The sequence below is a fragment of the Pristiophorus japonicus genome, chromosome 6, assembly GCF_044704955.1.
Source record: "Pristiophorus japonicus isolate sPriJap1 chromosome 6, sPriJap1.hap1, whole genome shotgun sequence".
Taxonomy (NCBI): Eukaryota; Metazoa; Chordata; class Chondrichthyes; family Pristiophoridae; genus Pristiophorus; species Pristiophorus japonicus.
This window is the reverse complement of record NC_091982.1, coordinates 9,421,851-9,442,584: the sequence shown is the minus strand read 5'-3', so window position 1 is coordinate 9,442,584 and position 20,734 is coordinate 9,421,851. Positions and strand designations below refer to the sequence as shown.

General features: G+C 41.9%; 1 protein-coding gene across 5 annotated transcripts in view; it reads right to left on the bottom strand.

Annotated features, from left to right (window-relative positions):
- Window positions 1–20,734, bottom strand: part of taf1 (TAF1 RNA polymerase II, TATA box binding protein (TBP)-associated factor) — a 153,581-nt gene that overhangs the window by 6,605 nt on the left and 126,242 nt on the right. For all 5 annotated transcript variants that reach the window (XM_070882593.1, XM_070882594.1, XM_070882596.1 and 2 more), the window contains 8 exons: window positions 20,050–20,172; window positions 19,852–19,944; window positions 19,646–19,730; window positions 10,087–10,154; window positions 6,657–6,773; window positions 4,443–4,577; window positions 3,499–3,630; window positions 3,242–3,392 (listed from right to left, as the gene is read on the bottom strand). In XM_070882593.1, coding sequence (XP_070738694.1) covers window positions 3,242–3,392; window positions 3,499–3,630; window positions 4,443–4,577; window positions 6,657–6,773; window positions 10,087–10,154; window positions 19,646–19,730; window positions 19,852–19,944; window positions 20,050–20,172 — 904 coding nt within the window. The remainder of the gene's footprint in view (window positions 1–3,241; window positions 3,393–3,498; window positions 3,631–4,442; window positions 4,578–6,656; window positions 6,774–10,086; window positions 10,155–19,645; window positions 19,731–19,851; window positions 19,945–20,049; window positions 20,173–20,734) is intronic.

The window sequence follows — 20,734 nt, the reverse complement described above, 5'->3', positions numbered from 1 at the left end:
CTTGTTTGAGATGAATATAGTATAGAGAATTGCCAACCAAGTGTCAAACACCCAAGGGCCAAAAACTGTCTCCATTAAGCTCATATTCATAATAAACTCAGCTTCTTGTACCTTATCTGTTGCATTAATAACGCATCTAAAAATGTTTAGTTTTCTTGAAAATAAAGCATTGTGCTGATCAAAATGTGAGATATTGGTACTGAAGAGCAGAACATTTTCCATTTACTATGCATTTAATCATGCTAGACCTGACCTGGAGTGCGTCATGTTAAATATTGAACTGCAGTCAGCCAAACAGAAAAACACAATGCTGAAATGTTAAAATGTGTGGACCTTTTGCATTAGCTGAGTTGTTTGAACACGATTCTTTCATACAGCTGATGGATCAATTACAGCATCATGGACGCCTAATTGATTTATGACATGTGAATAGCAGACCCTGCTACACATGAGGTCCAAGTTATTCCAGTTTATAGAAATAAAATAATGTCTTTCAGTTTAATGTTTAGCAGCTGTCTTTCACGGTTATCTTTTACACCAATCTAAATCTGTTCCTAGGTAACGTATTTCTGTGATGCTACCTCAATGGCTCAGTGGTCAAAGTGAGGTATCAGATCAGATTAAAGCTCTGCAGTCCTGCCACATCCAGTCGGGAATGGTGCTGGACAATTAAACAACTAACAGGAGGAGGAGGTTCCATGAATATCCCCATTCGAATGATGGCGGAGCCCAGCACCCAAGTGCAAAAGACAAGGCTGAAGCGTTTACAACCATCTTCAGCCAGAAGTGCCGAGTAGATGATTCATCTTGGCCTCACTGAGGTCCCCACCATCACAGAAGCCAGTCTTCAGCCAATTTGATTCACTCCACGTGGTATAAAAAAATGGCTGAGCGCACTGGATACAGCAAAGGCTATGGGCCCCAACAACATCCCGGCTGTTGTGCTGAAAACTTGTGCTCCAGAACTAGCTGCGCCTCTAGCCAAGCGGTTACAGTACAGCTACAACACTCACATTACCCGCCGTGAAAAACTGTCCTGGTATGTCCTGTCCACAAAAAGCAGGACAAATCCAATCCGGCCAATTAACACCCCATCAGTCTACTCTCAATCATCAGCAAAGTGATGGAAGGAGTCGTAGACAGTGCTATCAAGCGGCACTTACTCACCAATAACCTGCTTACTGATGCTCAGTTTGGGTTCTGCCAGGACCACTCGGCTCCAGACCTCATTACAGCCTTGGTCTAAACATGGACAAAAGAGCTGAATTCCAGAGGTGAGGTGAGAGTGACTGCCCTTGACATCAAGGCAGCATTTAATCGAGTGTAGCATCAGGGAGCCCTAGTAAAACTGAAGTCAATGGGAATCAGGAGGAAAACTCTCCACTGGCTGGAGTCATACCTAGCACAAAGGAAGATGGTTGTGGTTGTTGGAGGTCAATCAGGACATCGCTGCAGGAGTTCCTCAGGGTAGTGTCCTTGGCCCAACCATCTTCAGCTACTTCATTAATGACCTTCCCTCCATCATAAGGTCAGAAGTGGAGATGTTTGTTGATGATTGCAGTGTTCAATTTCATTCTCAACTGCTCAGAAAATGAAGCAGTCCATGCCCGCATGCAACAAGACCTGAATGACATTTGGGCTTGGGCTGATAAGTGGCAAGTAATATTCATGCCAGGCAATGGCCATCTCAAACAAGTGAGAGTCTAATCACCTCTCCATGATATTCAACAGCATTACAATCTCCAAATTCCCCACCATCAACATCCTGGGGGGGGGTCACCATTAACTTAACTGGACTAGCCACATAAATACTGTGGCAACAAGAGCGGGTCAGAGGCTGGATATTCTGCAGCGAGTGTCCCACCTCCTGACTCCCCAAAGCCTTTCCACCATCTACAAGGCACAAGACAGAAGTGTGATGGAATAATCGCCACTTGCCTGGATGAGTGCATCTCCAACAACACTCAAGAAGCTCGACAAGATCCAGGACAAAGAAACCCGCTTGATTAGCACCCCATCCGCCACCATGGCTGCAGTGTGTACCATGTATAAGATGCACTGCAGCAAATTGCCACTGCTTCTTCGGCAGCACCTCCCAAACCCGCGACCTCTACCATCTAGAAGGTCAAGGACAACAGGCGCATGGGAGCACCATTAGCTCCAAGTTATACACTATCCTGACTTGGAAATATATCGCCGTTCCTTCATCGTCACTGGGTCAAAATCCTGGAACTCCCTCCCTAACAGCACTGTGGGAATACCTTCACCGTAAGACTGCAGCGGTTCAAGAAGGCGGCTCACCACCACCACCACCATCTCAAGGGCAGTTAGGGATGGGCAATAAATGCTGGCCTTGCCAGCGACACCCACATCCCAGAACGAATTAAAAAAAACAGAATAGAAACCTCTCAAGTTTAGTTTTTGGTTAACTGATATCAGCCTGGGCTCAATTGGTTTCAGAGAAGAAAAATCAGCCAGGCTTTCTGTTCCCAATCATTATCTAGTGACTTATGCTGCAAAGAGCATGTATGCGGACATCAGCAAGGCACAGGATCATTATTTGCTGTGATGCCACTCAGGGTTGGCCAGCCTACCAACAATTAGGCCATTTAAATGATATACTGGAAATAAATGTCACTATCAATACTCAAAATAAGAATTGTAGCTCCATCAGAAGGTGAGGGAAAAGTTGTGAAGAAACATAAATTTATTTATTGTATTTTATTCAATGGACATATTCAAAGGTTTTTGCTTTGTCTCATATCTCATTAACAGACCTTGTGATTGTATAAGGCTCAAACTTAATTTTGAGGAAGATTTGAGGCTCTTTTTGAAGATGAACATTCAACCTGCTTAATGACAGTAACCACAATAAATTTGATGTTTTAGAACAGAGCTAGAAAACAGCCTACATGTTTCTGGACTCTTGGGCCTACTCCGAAACTCATATACCTTGCTATCTTCAAAAGCCTCCTTTAAGCTTATCTTTTTGATTGTGCGTTTGATTACCTCCTGTAATTTCTCTCCCATTTCCTGCTCAATTTCCTTAAAAGCACCTGGATTTTTTTTTGCAGGGAAGACACTCTATGGTTGTAAGAATTCCATTTTGGGGACTTGGTTGATTCCATTTAATTAGGGTGAGAGCTCTTATTTCCACTTATGTGGTCTTCATTAATACTCTGAAGAAGTTTGAAGTTAAATTCACAATACAATCTGGAATAGCAGAGAGCATCCTACTCACAGGAGAATGGATTGTCTCCTTCTTCTTCTTCACTATGATCCTCATCTTCCCCATCTGACATCAGTAAATCTTCATACAACACACTTGCCTGACGCTGTGGTACAGAGATCTCATCCTCATCTTCCATTTCACACTCTCCCTCAGTTGCTTCCTGTCACAGATAACATAGCAAAATATTTCACAGTAACTTTATAAATGAAAACAGAAATGCATGAAAAGGTCAGATGAAACATTCAAGGGTTGTAATGAAATATTACATGCAGAGCGTGGTAAAAGTCACTTGCTGGGGCAGGTGTCTTCGGTTTGCCATCATCATCGTCCTCAAAACCTTCAACATCCACATCAGATTCCTCCTCACCTGTCCTTATACGCCCCTCACGGCAATGACCCTAAGAAATGAGCATACTGCATGTAACTTGGAAAGTAATGCAACCCTAAGAAGAGAGATACATATTCCTTCCAAGAAATTTAAGCCAGGAAAGTTCCAGGATCAATCTCTGGCCTACAATGAGTAAGTTGAATGTTGCAGGGCTACAGGGAAAGGGCGGGGACTAGCTGAAGTGCTCATGCAGAGAGCCAGCACAAGCTTGACAGGCTGAATGGCCTCCTTCTGTGCTGTAACCATTCTATGATTTTATGAACTCAGCTATAGTTACAATGGGAGTACTATATTTGGCCTCAGTGGCTGTGGATTGAGGAGAGTGTTTTTAAAAAGTCCCCTTCTGATTTTTATCTAGTGACCACTGCTAGACAATGTGTGTGCACAAATGTTGGGCGAGGACAGGATTGTGCATGTGATCAAATAGCTTGCCGACGCTCCATAACTATATTTATAATTGAAGACAACAGTTATTAGCATCTAATGTGTGGATGCTATGATTGGTATTCTGAAGAGCCATCTTCATCCAAACACATCTTGTGATCTGTGAAACTGTACTCCAGCATGAGTCAGTGGCTTCAGAAAAGGGAGGAATCAAAAATCACACCAGGATCCAGTCCACAGCTTTAGTGTAAGAGGGGACTGTATAGCACTACCTCCACTGTCACATACAGGAAATGCACGCAGATGCAAGATTATAAGATGGCTGTATCGGTGTAGTTTAATCAGTAGAAATGGTGCTTTCCCCCCCCACCATCCGCAGATATACAAAAAAAATGTTCCAGCTGAACCATTAATTGGAACCTTTGCCCTTCCTCTCACCTGCGCCAACCTGTGGTGCATTTTCTCTGGTGTTGTTGTTGGGGTAGCACTGGCAGACATACTGCCTTCTTCATGAAACAGAGAAAGGTCTCGAGACATAATGAGTGACATGTTTCCATCTTCGAATTCTGGTGGCTGAAACAACCGCAAAAATAGAAAAAGAGGTAATTCTTGTGATTATTCTTAAAGCATTTGATTTGCCTTTTTCAGGGTTGTGTATAATCGTAAGGAGGTATATCATTAAAAGTAAACTTATTAATTTTCTCCAGTAGCTGTGATCCAATCATAACAGAAGGCATACAAACCCTCAGTACTTCAGTAGATGTACCACAAGAAATCACATTTATGCAAGGTAAACAAACATACAAAAAATGATTAAACTCCTTGTGCTCCAGACAGAAGAGGATTTGGGAGTGATAGTGGGATCTGCAGTCAAAGAATGAGGAAGTACATACAGAACGCAAGTAATTCTTCCTTAGTTATTCATTTTCCTCGTGCAAATGAATTACACAAAGGCTTCCAATTACCGGGTGGTTCCATCGCCATGGAATACACTGCAGAATTTTCCCCCAACCAACCATTATCTCCCACATAATTAGATTCAAACCAAAGACAACAATCTCCCAATTCCCAATGATTTGAAGTTTGTTAATTCCTGTCCATGGGAATTATCCATCCATTGATTGCAGCTCCTTAATCAACTGGCCTTGCAGAACCTGAGTCTAATTTAGCAGTTGAAAGGTGCAACATGTGAATTGCATAGGGATTAAACGATTGCGTCCATTAACTCAATTGGGATTAAAAACACTGATACTATCTAACCCAACTGAAATCCCCTCTTTAATAATCTGGATTTACAAAAGCTTTGAATCTAACCACTGAGCTCCTGATCCTCTGCCAGGCCTGCGTGTTTTAGATATTTAAAGTGCCAGTACTTAGAAATTATATCTATTAAATCTTTCCCATTTAAAATTACAACAATATGTCTCCAGTATAATATACCAGTGAGCTGTTGTTGAATGCAACATCGCTGGTTTCTACGGCACCTTCCCATGCAAGTGCAGGAGATGCAACACCTGCCCTTTTAGCTCTTCCCTTCCCACTGTCCAGGGCCCCAAACGCTCCTTCCAGGTGAAACAGCGATTTACTTGTACTACTTAAAATTTAGTATACTGTATTCGCTGCTCACGATGTGGTCTCCTCTACATTGGGGAGACCAAACGCAGATCATCTCTCTTCAGTCTGTAAGTGTGACCCCGAGCTTCCGGTCGCCTGTCACTTTAATTCGCTGCTCCACTCCCCACTCCCACTCTGATCTCTCCGTCCTCGGCCTCTTCCACTGTTCCAATGAAGCTCAAGATAAGCTCGACGAACAGCACTTCATCTTTTATTTAGGCACTTTACAGCCTTCTGGACTAAACAGTGAGTTCAACAATTTCAGACCGTAACCCCTGCCTATTTTTTTTCTTTTTCTCTCTCTTTTTTCTCTCTTTCGCATGGCAGCAGTTTGATCATTTTGCCATTTCCACCCTATCTAAACTCATCTTTTGTTTCTTAACTTGTCCCATTACCATCTCCTTTTGCCTTGCACCATTATCCTTTTTGTCTCTTAATCCCTGCTGCCTTCCACCCTATCACAGACCTTCCCTTTTTGTTCTCTCCTCCGCTATTTGTAAATAAAACAAATAATTTTAACTGTGTTGCCACATAACATATAGCTGTCTTATCTAGCGTGATGTATTGTCCTTATTACGGTAAACAGCTGAGCAGCATGTCAAAATCCAAAGGGACAGCATAGTAAAGTGCTTTTCAACAGTTTAGACTAACTATTTTTTCTAAACAAGGGCCCAGTTTAGTACTGTTTAATGTGCTTTTTTAAAAATTATTATAAGGCTCCCAACCAAGGGACAGAGTTGTTGCAGAATCCACATTCTCATTTCTCAGAAATTAGTTTTGAAATTGGTGTTGCAGAATTCTAGGGGGTCCTGATTTCACCGAAGTAGCAGAATTACAAAAGGAGAGAAACTGACAATGCAAGGCCATTTTGGAACTTTGAAGCACCAGAATGTTCACTGACTTGACCTTGCAGTGAAGACAATAATACATTTTGAAAGAATGAAGAGTTGAAACATTTTGCATTTTGACCCATGAGATGACCTCAGCAACTATCTAGGAAGGCAAGTATATACTAGACCAACTTGATTTTGGACTGACCTGAGGAGTATGTGGTCCTGGAGTCAGCGGGTCAAGACTGTCAAATTCCGCAGCATCAAGAGCGGCCTCCTTGGCAGATGCAATATCTTTTTCCAGCTGAGTCAAATGCTCATCATACTATTTAAAACAAAAAGGAAAAATCAAATCAGCTAAATCAAAAACAATTGCAAAGATTTTTGAGGTGGATTTAAGCTGCATTAAATATTCTCAAATAAGCTCGAAACTTACTAATAGCAAACACTGCACTTCGGTCATTCAGACTAGATTCATAAATGCAGTTATATCAATAGCTCCAACCAAAAACACAATTTAAAAAAAATACTATTTCCTGAAAACATTGTGTCATCACATCAGCTGGAAAAAGTTCACAAGAATTGTCTGAAGATGACTGGTCCAATTGTACATCAGGACTAGAAACTTAACAGTGCAGGTAAATCGAACATGGGTCTTCCCATGGTACATATGTTGGTGCTCCAGTGAACCACCTAAAGTATATTTATTTTATATTTCTCATGCCATAATGAATTTTTAATACTTTTCATTGAACAATTAGATAACCCATGAAATCTGAATTATTTAGGGATGAATATTTCTGGAATACTAAAAAAATTAAATCCGAAAACTTAATCATACACTGAAGATTAAGATATTATATCCCAACTTACGCACTTAATGTTTGAGTAGTTTGATCCAGAACTTTATTTCAGACCTCTGACCTATCTATGCAGCTGGATCAGTAAGATTGTTCCATAAGAACATAAGAATTTGGAGCAGGAGTAGGCCATTTGACCCCTCGAGCCTGCTCTGCCATTTAATAAGATTCATGGCTGATCTGATCATGGATTCAGCTCCACTTCCCTGCCCGCTCCCCATAACCCTTTATTCCCTTATTGCTCAAAAATCTGTCTATCTCCGCCTTAAATATATTCAATGACCCAGCCGCCACAGCTCTCTGTGGCAGAGGATTTACAACCCTCAGAAAAGAAATTTTTCCTCATCTTAGTCTCAGAATAAGGGGCTGCCCATTTAAAACTATGGCCCCTAGTTTTAGTATCCCCTATGAGTGGCAATATCCTTCTGCATTCACCTTATCGAGCCCCCTCATTATCTTATATGTTTCGAAAAGATCACCTCTCATTCTTCTGAACTCCACTGAATACAGGCGCAACATACTCAACCTATCTTCATAAGTCAACCCTCTCTTCTTCAGAATCAACCTAGTGAACCTTCTCTGAACAGCCTCCAATGCAAGTATATCCTTCCTTAAATATGGAGACCAAAACTGAACGCAGTACTCGAGGTGTGGCCTCATCAATACCCTGTACAGTTGTAGCAGGACTTCTCTGCTTTTATACTCTATCCCCCTTGCTATAAAGGCCAACATTCCATTTGCCTTCCTGATTATTTGCTGTACCTGCAAATTAACTTTTTGTGTTTCATGCACAAGGACCCCCAGGTCCCTCTGTACTGCAGCACTTTGCAATTTTTCTACCTTTAAATTATAATTTGCTTTTCTATTATTTCTGCCAAAGTGGATAACCTCACATTTTCCCACATTCTACTCCATCTGGCAAATTTTTGCCCACTCACTTAGCCTGTCGATAGCCCTTTGCAGATTTTTTTACTCTTCCTCACAATTTTCTTTCCCACCCATCTTTGTATCATCAGCAAACTTGGCTACATTACACTCAGTCCCTTCATCCAAGTCATTAATATAAATTGTAAATAGTTGAGGCCCCAGCACCGATCCCTGCGGCACCCAACTAGTTACTGTTTGCCAACCGGAAAATGAACCATTTATCCAAACTCTCTGTTTTCTGTTAGGTAGCCAATGCTATATCCATGCTAATATATTACTCCCAACCCCGTGAACATTTATCTTGTGCAGTCACCTTTTATATGGCACCTTATAGAATACCTTCTGGAAATCCAAATACATCACATCCACTGATTCCCCCTTATCCATCCTGTTCGTTACATCCTCAAAGAACTCCATCAAATTTGTCAAACATGATTTCCCTTTCATAAAACTACGTTGACTCTGCTTGACTGAATTATGCTTTTCCAAATGTCCTGCTACTGTTTCCTTAATAATAGACTCCAGCATTTTCCCCAATGACAGATGTTAGGCTAACCGGTCTATCATTTCCTGCTTTCTGTCTGCCTCCTTTTTTAAATAGGGGCGTTACATTTGCGGTTTTCCAATCCGCTGGGACATCCCCAGAATCCAGGGAATTTTGTTAGATTACAATTAATGCTTCCACTATCTCTGCAGCCACTTCTTTTAGGACTCTAGGATGCAAGCCATCAGGTCCAAGGGACTTGTCCGCCTTTCATCCCATTATTTTACCGAGTACTACTTCGTTAGTGATAGTGATTCTATTTAGTTCCTCCCTCCCTATAGCCCTTTGATTATCCACTATTGGGATGTTTTAAGTGTCTTCTACCGTGAAGACCCATACAAAATATTTGTTCAAAGTCTCTGCCATTTCCCTGTTCCCCATTATTAATTCTCCAGTCTCATCCTCGAGGGGACCATTTACTTTAACCACTCTTTTCCTTTTTATGTAGAAACTCTTACTATCTGTTTTTATATTTTGTGCTAGTTTACTTTCATAATCTATTTTCCCTCTCCCTACTATTTTTTTTAGTCGTTATTTGCTGACTTTTAAAAGTTTCCCAATCCTCTGGCCTCCCACTACTCTTGGCCACATTGTAGGCCCTCGTTTTCAATTTGATACCATCCCATATTTTGTTAGTTAGCCACGGATGGTTATCCCTTCTCTTAGTCTTTCCTTCTTATTGGGATATATTTTTGCTGAGTGTTCTGGAATATCTCTATATATACAGATTAATCAGAAAATTTGTTGTTAAATAACCAGCATCCTGCGATCATGGAGAACCTGTTTAATGAACAATATTCTTATAAATTCCCTAATGGCCTGATGTAGTACTAAGCAATACAGACCAGGAAAATGGATTTGTATAGATATTGAGTGCGAACAAGACCAGTCTCTGCTGAAATCAACCCTAAGTTGAATCGTCTTCTGACATTTATTGTCTTGACTCATATCAGGAACACCTATTTAGGTGAAGTACAATGGGTTACCAGTGCCTACAGAACTATTCCTTGGCTGATGACAGCTGATGATAGGGAAAACTGGGAAAGAAAAGGTCCAAGGCACCATCAAATGATAAATCCCAAGAAAAGAATGAGACTCGTAGAGAAAGAGGAGAACATATTCAACAAACGGAGACATGGATTTCTCATACAATCCAGCAGATGGGTACTGACCTGAAATACTTTTTAACTGTATGTCTATTTTAAAACTAGGTCAATAAATGCACTGAGGTTTATCCTACCCATTTATATGCTGTGAAATTGAACAAACGCTCAGATTTAATAAAGGGTTTACGAAAAGATTTCTACCTCAGCCAGAGTTTGGTGACAGACATTCACAATCTCCTGGCCAGTTTTTGTGTATAGACTATCTGTGCCTGTAGGTGAAAGAAACAAAGGTAAGTCAATAGTAGGTTCTCTAAGCATATTCTATTAACTTATCCAAAGCATTTCCCATCATAGGTATAGTTTTTCTTAACTGAATGTAGTTCAACTTCCACATAAAATAGTCTATCTCAACTAAGTTGAGGGAAATCGTTAGGTCATAGTCTCTTTGAAAGTCTGGCACAGTGGTACAGCCACATGACTATGTAGTATCCTCCCACCCCTGCTGTATGCAACGCCTCATTCTAGTCATGTCTAAGTATTTTTGAAGAAGGTAGAGGCATCAAGTTGATAAAAACTTTGGATATGGTCTTAGCACTGTTGTTACTAATTCCATGATCAGATCATGACGGTTATAAACTCTAAGCAGAATAATAACCTTTCTTTCTGTGAATGTAGGCCCCTTGCAGTCAGAATCAGGTGAATTTATAATGGGGAACAAAGAAATGGCAGACCAATTGAACAAATACTTTGGTTCTGTCTTCACTAAGGAAGACACAAATAACCTTCGGAAATACTAGGGGACCGAGGGACTAGCGAGAAGGAGGAACTGAAGGAAATCCTTATAAGTCAGGAAATTGTGTTAGGGAAATTGATGGGATTGAAGGCCGATAAATCCCCAGGGCATGATAGTCTGCATCCCAGAGGACTTAAGGAAGTGGCCCTAGAAATAGTGGATGCATTGGTGATCATTTTCTAACATTCTATAGACTCTGGATCAGTTTCTATGGATTGGAGGGTAACCCCACTTTAAAAAAAAAACAAGGGAGAGGGGAAACAGAGAATTATAAACCGGTTAGCCTGACATCGGTAGTGGGGAAAATGTTGGAATCAATTATTAAAGATATAATAGCAGCACATTTGGAAAGCAGTGACAGGATCGGTCCAAGTCAGCATGGATTTATGAAAGGGAAATCATGCTTGACAAATCTTCTAGAATTTTTTGAGGATGTAACCAGTAGAGTGGACAAGGGAGAACCAGTGAATGTGGTGTATTTGGACTTTCAAAAGGCTTTTGATAAGGTCCCACACAAGAGATTAGTTTGCAAAATGAAAGCACATGGTATTGGGGGTAATGTAGTGACGTGGATAGAGAAATGGTTGACAGATAGGAAGCAAAGAGTAGGAATAAACGGGTCCTTTTCAGAATGGCAGGCAGTGACTAGTGGGGTAGCACAAGGTTCAGTGCTGGGACCCCAGCTATTTACAATATACATTAATGATTTAGATGAAGGAATTGAGTGTAATATTTCCAAGTTTGCAGATGACACTAAGCTGGGTGGCAGTGTGAGCTGTGAAGAGGATGCTCAGACACTGCAGGGTGACTTGGACAGGTTAGGTGAGTGGGCAAATGCATGGCAGATGCAGTATAATGTAGATAAATGTGAGGTTATCCACTTTGGTGGCAAAAACAGGAGGCAGAATATTATCTGAATGGTGACAGATTAGGAAAAGGGGAGATGCAACGAGACCTAGGTGTCATGGTACATCAGTCATTGAAAGTTGGTATGCAGGTACAGAAGGCGGCAAATGGTATGTTGGCCTTCATAGCGAGAGGTTTTGAGTGCAGGAGCAGGGAGGTCTTACTACAGTTGTACAGGGCCTTGGTGAAGCCACGCCTTGAGTATTGTGTGCAGTTTTGGTCTCCCAATCTGAGGAAGAACATTCTTGCTATTGAGGGAGTGCAGCGGTGATTCCTGGGATGGCAGCACTGATATATGAAGAAAGACTGGATCGACTAGGCTTATATTCACTGGAATTTAGAAGAATGAGAGGGGATCTCAGAAACATATAAAATTCTGACGGGATTGGACAGGTTAGATGCAAGAAGAATGTTCCCAATGTTGGAGAAGTCCAGAACCAGTGGTCACAGTCTAAGGATAAGGGGTAAGCCATTTAGGATTGAGATGAGGAGAAACTTCTTCACTCAGAGAATTGTGAACCTGTGGAATTCTCTACCACAAAAAGTTGTTGAGGCCAGTTTGTTAGATATATTCAAAAGGGAGTTAGATGTGGCCCTTATGGCTAAAGGGATCAAGGGGTATGGAGAGAAAGCAGGAACGGGATACTGAGGCCTATAAAAGGCACAGCAGGGAGTCCGGGGCCCAGCGTCGGCGAGAGGCGCGTAGTGAGGCAGTCGGCGAGAAGCCTATAAAAGGTTAGCTGGTACAGCTACATGGAGAAGGCAAAAAAGTAGAAAGAAACAGAACGGTGATGTCACAGCCAAGAGGGTAAGTGATTGGCTGGTGATTGGTGAGTAGTTTTTCTTTTTTCTCTTCTATAACAGCGAGTAAACTTTAGCATTGCTGTTGCCAATTTAAGTGTATCTAAGGGTTAAGTCATGGCAGGAGAGCTCGGTCACGTGATATGCTCCCCCTGTACCATGTGGGAACTCAGGGACACCGGCGTGTGCGGGAGGTGTATCCGCCTCTAGCTCCTGACAGTCTGCGTTGCGGAATTGGAGCTGAGGGTGGATTCACTCTGGAGCATCCACGATGCTGAGAATGACATGAGTGGCATGTGTAGCGAGTTGGTCTTATCGCAGGTGAAGGGTCCACAGCCAGCTAGGGAATGGAAGACCAGCAAGAAGAGCAGTGCAAGGAAGGTAGTGCAGGGGTCCCCTGCGGTCATCCCCCTGCAAAACAGATACACCGTTTTGAGTACTGTTGAGGGGGATGACTCATCAGGGGAGGGCAGCAGCAGCCGCCAAGTTCATGGCACCGTGGCTGGCTCTGCTGCACAGGAGGGCAGGAAAAAGAGCGGGAGAGCGATAGGGGATTCGATTGTAAGGGGAATAGACAGGCGTTTCTGCGGCTGCATCCGAGACTCCAGGATGGTATGTTGCCTCCCTGGTGCAAGGGTCAAGGATGTCTCGGAACGGGTGCAGGACATTCTGAAAAGGGAGGGTGAACAGCCAGTTGTCGTGCTGCACATTGGTACCAACGATATAGGTAAAAAAAGGGATGAGGTCCTACAAGATGAATTTAAGGAGCTAGGAGCTAAATTAAAACATAGGACCTCAAAAGTAGTAATCTCAGGATTGCTACCAGTGCCACGTGCTAGTCAGAGTAGGAATCGCAGGATAGCTCAGATGAATACATGGTTTGAGCAGTGGTGCATCAGGGAGGGATTCAAATTCCTGGGGCATTGGAACTGGTTCTGGGGAAGGTGGGACCAGTACAAACCGGACAGTCTGCACCTGGGCAGGACCGGAACCAATGTCCAAGGGGGAGTGTTTGCTAGTGCTGTTGGGGAGGAGTTAAACTAATATGGCAGGGGGATGGGAACCAATGCAGGGAGACAGAGGGAAACAAAAAGGAGACAAAAGCAAAAGACAGAAAGGAGATGAGTAAAAGTGGAGGGCAGAGAAACCCAAGGCAAAAAACAAAAAGGGCCACTGAATATGAAGGGGCTGCAGGAGGGGTCAAAACTAAAAATCATGGTTTAAAAACTAGTATTAAAACACTCTACCTAAACGCATGCAGCATTCGAAATAAAGTAAATGAGTTGACGGCACAAATCATTACAAATGAGTATGATTTGGTGGCCATTACAGAAACGTGGTTGCAGGGTGGCCAAGACTGGGAATTAAACATATAGGGGTATCTGACGATTCGGAAAGATAGACAAGGGAAAGGAGGTGGGGTAGCTCTGTTAATAAAGGATGATATCAGGGCAGTTGTGAGAGACGATATTGGCTCTAATGAATAAAATGTTGAATCATTGTGGGTGGAGATTAGAGATAGTAAGGGGAAAAAGTCACTGGTGGGTGTAGTTTATAGGCCCCCAAATAATAACTTCATGGTGGGGAGGGCAATAATCAATGGAATAATGGAGGCATGTGAAAAAGGAACGGCAGTAATTATGGGCGATTTTAACCTACATATTGATTGATCAAATCAAATCGCACGGGGTAGCCTGGAGGAGGAATTCATAGAATGCATACGGGATTGTTTCTTAGAACAGTATGTTACAGAACCTACAAGGGAGCAAGCTATCTTAGATCTGGTCCTGTGTAATGAGACAGGAAGAATAAACGATCTCCGAGTAAAAGATCCTCTAGGAATGAGTGATCACAGTATGGTTGAATTTGTAATACAGATTGAGGATGAGGAAGTAGTGTCTCAAACGAGCGTACTATACTTAAACAAAGGGGACTACAGTGGGATGAGGGCAGAGTTGGCTAAAGTAGACTGGAAACACAGACTAAACGGTGGCACAATTGAGGAACAGTGGAGGACTTTTAAGGAGCTCTTTCACAGTGCTCAACAAAAATATATTCCAGTGAAAAAGAAGGGCGGTAAGAGAAGGGATAACCAGCCGTGGATAACCAAGGAAATAAAGGAGAGTATCAAATTAAAAACCAATGCATATAAGGTGGCCAAGGTTAGTGGGAAAATAGAACAGTGAGAAAATTTTAAACGACAACAAAGAATGACTAAGAAAGCAATAAAGAAAGGAAAGATAGATTACGAAGGTAAACTTGCGCAAAACATAAAAACGGCTGGTGAAAGCTTTTACAGATATATAAAATGGAAAAGAGTGACTTAAGTAAATGTTGGTCCCTTAGAAGATGAGAAGGGGGATTTAATAATGGGAAATGTGGAAATGGCTGAGACCTTAAACAATTATTTTGCTTTGGTCTTCACAGTGGAAGACACAAAAACCATGCCAGAAATTGCTGGTCACAGGAATGTGGGAAGGGAGGACCTTGAGACAATCACTATCACTAAGGGGGTCGTGCTGGACAGGCTAATGGGACTCGAGGTAGACAAGTCCCCTGGTCCCGATGAAATGCAACCCAGGGTATTAAAAGGGATGGCGGAAGTTATAGCAGATACATTCGTTACAATCTATCAAAATTCTCTGGACTCTGGGGAGGTACCAGCGGATTGGAAAGCAGCTAATGTAACTCCTCTGTTTAAAAAAGGGGGCAGACAAAAGGCAGGTAACTATAGGCCGGTTAGTTTAACATCTGTAGTGGGGAAAATGCTTGAAACTATCATTAAGGAAGAAATAGCGGGACATCTAGATAGGAATAGTGCAATCAAGCAGACGCAGCATGGATTCATGAAGGGGAAATCATGTTTAACTAATTTACTGGAATTCTTTGAGGATATAACGAGCATGGTGGATAGAGGTGTACCGATGGATGTGGTGTATTTAGATTTTCAAAAGGCATTCGATAAGGTGCCACACAAAAGGTTACTGCAGAAGATATAGGTACGCAGAGTTAGAGGAAATGTATTAGCATGGATCGAGAATTGGCTGGCGAACAGAAAGCAGAGAGTTGGGATAAATGGGTCCTTTTCGGGTTGGAAATCGATGGTTAGTGGTGTGCCACAGGGATCGTGCTGGGACCACAACTGTTTACAATATACATAGATGACCTCGAAGAGGGGACAGAGTGTAGTGTAACAAAATTTGCAGATGACACAAAGATTAGTGGGAAAGTGGGTTGTGTAGAGGACACAGAAAGGCTGCAAAGAGATTTAGATAGGTTAAGCGAATGGGCTCAGGTTTGGCAGATGGAATACAATGTCGGAAAGTGTGAGGTCATCCACCTTGGGGAAAAAAAAACAGTAAAAGGGAATATTATTTGAATGGGGAGAAATTACAACATGCTGCGGTGCAGAGGGACCTGGGGGTCCTTGTACATGAATCCCAAAAAGTTAGTTTGCAGGTGCAGCAGGTAATCAGGAAGGTGAATGGAATGTTGGCCTTCATTGCGAGAGGGATGGAGTACAAAAGCAGGGAGGTCCTGCTGCAACTGTACAGGGTATTGGTGAGGCCACACCTGGAGTACTGCGTGCAGTTTTGGTCACCTTACTTAAGGATATACTAGCTTTGGAGGGGGTACGGAGACGATTCACGAGGCTGATTCCGGAGATGAGGGGGTTACCTTATGATGATAGATTGAGTAGACTGGGTCTTTACTTGTTGGATTTCAGAAGGATGAGGGGTGATCTTATGGAAACATTTAAAATAATGAAAGGGATAGACAAGATAGAGGCAGAGAGGTTGTTTCCACTGGTCAGGGAGACTAGAACTAGGGGGCACAGCCTCAAAATACGTGGGAGCCAATTTAAAACCGAGTTGAGAAGGAATTTCTTCTCCCAGAGGTTTGTGAATTTATGGAATTCTCTGCCCAAGGAAGCAGTTGAGGCTAGCTCATTGAATGTATTCAAGTCACAGATAGATAGATTTTTAACCAATAAGGGAATTAAGGGTTACGGGGAGCGGGCGGGTAAGTGGAGCTCAGTCCACGGCCAGATCAACCATGATCTTGTTAAATGGCGGAGCAGGCTCTAGGGGCTAGATGGCCTACTCCTGTTCCTAATTCTTATGTTCTTATGTTGCATGATCAGCCATGATCATATTGAATGGTGGTGCAGGCTCGAAGGGCCGATGGCCTACTCCTGCACCTATTTTCTATGTTTCTATGTTTGAATACCGAGTGCAATATAGAATGATGATCAGGTTGAGGGAGGGGAGAATGAGCTACCCAGAATGAGTCTTTTTGGATGATTCCCTCATTCATTATAACAAAACTTGTATATGAGGCTGAATGCATGTGGAAGAATTTCACACGTCCACAATTTGCTCTCCACAATCATCTACCTCTATTTGTTACTCTATTGAAGTCAAAGGCTAAAAGTACCAAATCTGAATACATGGGGATCACTTGATGTGAAATGTTTATCCATTTCCAGATTACTAACCAGTTTCAGTGGAATGTTAAATGCTGAATCTAATATAGTTCCTTCTTAAGTCCTGTGCTTCATGTGTTGTGTTAAGAAGCAGTCACTGATTTGAAATTACTTGTGCAATCATCCTTTCCTTCTCTTTGAGCCTGCTCTGGCTTATTCATTCTGGGACTTGGAAGTCCTGCATAATTATGACATTACAATTTCCTGCAGCCTCTTAATCTACTTTTGTTGGGTTTGGTGGTGTGCCAGGACCTGTACTGTGGAACTGCCTCAAATTAAACTTGATTGAACTGCGACAGATGGAATTTGGGAAAACACTACAAAAACGGTCTTCACAGATACCAGCCTTAGCAAATCTGGGACCCTTGTATTGGGTTTGGCACCATCTGCAGAATCCCAAGTCAGGAGACAGTGGTCGCAACACCACATTAAATTCAGTATAAAAGGTGATTTCTCTGATCAGACACTCCATCTTCAGATAGTACCGATAGTAGCTATCAATTAGTATTTTCTTCTTCTTAGGCAGTCCCCCGGAGTTGAGGATGACTTGCTTCCACGCTATGAGTTCTCAGGTAACTGATGAGACCAATGCAGGATCTACAGTCTCTGTCACAGGTGAGGCAGGTGGTGGTTGAAGGGACGGGTAGGTGGGGTGCTTGATTTGTCGTACGCTCCTTCCGCTATTTGTACTTGGCTTCCATGTGCTCCTGACGAAGAGACTCAAAGTGTTCGGCGCCTTCTCGGATGCTTCTCCTCCACTTTGAGCGTTCTTGGGGATGGGATTCCCAAGAGTCAGTAAGGATGTTACATTTTTTTCAAGGAAGCTTTGAGGGTGCCTTTTAAGCGTTTTCTCTGCCCTCCTGGGACTTTCTTGCTGTGAAGCAGCTCGAAGTAGAGTGCTTGTTTCGTAAGTCTAATATCGGGCATGCGGACAATGTGGCCCATCCATTGGAGCTGATCGAGTCTGGTCAATGGCTCAGTGGCTAAGGATGGCCTTTTCAAAGCCAGCTGGCTAGAGTGGAGTGGCCTTCCTTTCCCAGGTGGTTTTTGGTTTTAATCCGTATACAGAAACCATACCTTATGGGGGACAGACGATGAGAACTTTTGGTGGAAACCATCAAAAAAGTTTGAGAAGCATTGTTTTATTTCCTTTCTCCATTTCATACCCACTTTGTGCTCACAACCATGTTTCTTACATGTCAATAATGCCAACATTTTTACTGGCTCTGTATCCTTATAATTTGTGTATTTGTAGTAAAATATTAACATTTATTGAGCACTTTTTTCTGCTCATGGTCATTTCTGAGACACAAGATCATGGGTTCTAGCACCACTCTAAAGACACAGAATCAGTACTTACGGAGTGCTGCACTGTTGGAGATGCTGTCTTAGGATGAAATGTTAAAACAAGGTCCTGTCTGCCCTCTCAGGTGGATGTAAAAGATCCCATGACACTATTCAAGTTCGCTCAGTGTACTGGTCAACATTTATTCCTCAACCAATATCACAAAAAAAACAATTGTATAGTAAATTACCCCATTCTTGTCTTGTAGGACCTTGCTATTACAAATTGGGTGCCGCATTTCCTACATTGCCAACAGTGACTACAATTCAAAAGTATTTCATTGGTTAGGAAGCGCTTTGGGATGTCCCAAAATCATGGCAGGCACTACATAAATGCAAGTGGTTTCTTTTGAAACAATAACTTCATCTTGACTGGATGCTTTCAGTGGACAAAACCTTTTGTCATTTTCCATTCCTGTCAATGTAATCTCGTTCATTACATACACATAGTCTTTATATTTTGTAGCAATATGCATTACGTTACTTCACATTAAGCACAATTTTATTTCTTTGGCAGGTCTATTTGGGTACTTTCTATCTCTTCTATACTGAACAATTGACCACAATGTTTACTGTTACCAGCAAATTTTGTAACATTACTAGTAGTATCCATTTCCAGACCATTTATGACCAGAGTAAACTAAAGAGGACTTGTTACAAATTAATACAAGGAAAAGAAAAGAAAATAGCAAAATAAAAATAGAAATAGCAAAATATTGCAGATGCTGGAATCTTCCTTAATCTGCAGCACCATTTTAGTTTCTTTAATATTTTAATCTTGAAAGATTTTAGTTATGCGACCTAAATATACAGGCCTCTGAAGTCAGGGTGATCACTAATGTGCAAGTACATAAAATAAAAAAATCTCCTTTTTGCGAACAAACTGTAAACGGGGTCTCCCTTTTCAAAGCCAGCTGGCTAGAGTGGAATGGCCTTCCTTTCCCAGGTAGTTTTTGGTTTTAATCTGTAGACAGAAGCCATGCCTTATGGGGGACAGACAATGAGAACTTTTGGTGGAAACCGTCAAAAAAATTTGCGAAACACTGTTGTATTTCTTTTCTCCATTTCATACCCACTTTCTGCTCACAGCCATGTTTCTTGCATGTCAATAATGCCAACATTTTTACTGGCTCTGTATACTTCTAATTTTTTTGTGTTAACATATTAACATTTATTCTTGAGCACTTTTTTCTGCTAATGGTTATTTTTTTAACCATTGTTTACATTTCCCTCCTGAACAACAGAAACTCCCCATTTTTTGATTAGCCACAGCCCATAGCTCATTCTCCCCCTCACCTCACTCCAGAACCCGATTGCCTACAGTTCCACTTATACAAGGGAGTATAAGGAATGAACCGCGCTCAATAAATTAAGAAAATAAGCTAACAAGCCTTGATTACTGTGGTGAAAAGACATGCCATGGGTTTTACCATTGTACTTGATGCTGTTGGAGAGAATAAGTTCCACATCCTGCAGGAAGACTTCACGATTCTGGTACTTGTGTTTGGAAATATTCTGCAACACCAAAGACATGGAGAGATTTTAGTAACTACATGATAGAATGGACAAGTGATTGCAGAAACTTCATGCAGACACTTCAGAAGCTTCCAACAAGTATTCGGGTTAATTTTCATACCTTTCGCACTGACTCAAGGTCCATGGGATGTGTGATCACTTTGTAATAATCAGGAACAAACTTCTTATTAACAGGATGATGGAAGGGCCAGGACTGACAGGAGGAAGGAAAAGTATTAACAATACAGATCATAACAGTTCTCACAATGTAATTTGAATCTGTCCTTTAAGGGAGACAGACACATTGAGTCTGACTTACATCTGCCACAGCCATCATCTTTTGAGTGACGATGTTATCCAGTATAAAGGAGAAGGCAACCTGATCATCATCATCCAGAAGAGGATTAATGGCTTTCTCCAGGCGGACCAGTTTATCTTCTTTCTAATAAAAGTAAATAAAATCTTAAACCTTAACATTATAATTTTAAAAATCCTCTTCCAATGAAGCCATCACGTTATAAACCCATTGAATAAAATCTTAAGTTATGAAGAGTGTTGTCAGGGCATTAGAGACCCAAGCTTGAATCCCTGACCCAAGTGATACTGACATTTGGATTCTCCTACTTGATAGGGGCCACAAAGTCAGTTGAGAGGGAGATGGAGATGGAGATGAACGGAAAACAGACTTACCCAATGTTCAATCAATGACAGGCGTCAGTCTCGGAGACTTAAGCACAAAATCTAGGCTGACGCTCCAATGCAGTAGTGAGGGAGTGCTATATTGTCAGAGGTGCTGGTCTTTCAGATAGGAAGTTAAACCTGGTCCCGTCTGCCCTCTTAGGTGGACGTAAAAAATCCCTTAGCAAAGAGCATGGGAGTTCTCCCCGTGTCCAGGCCAATATATATCCCTCAACCCACATCAGTAATAGATTGTCTGGAAATAACTGACTGCTGTCTGTGGGACCTTGCTGTGCACAAATTGGCAGCCATGTTTCCCACATTAC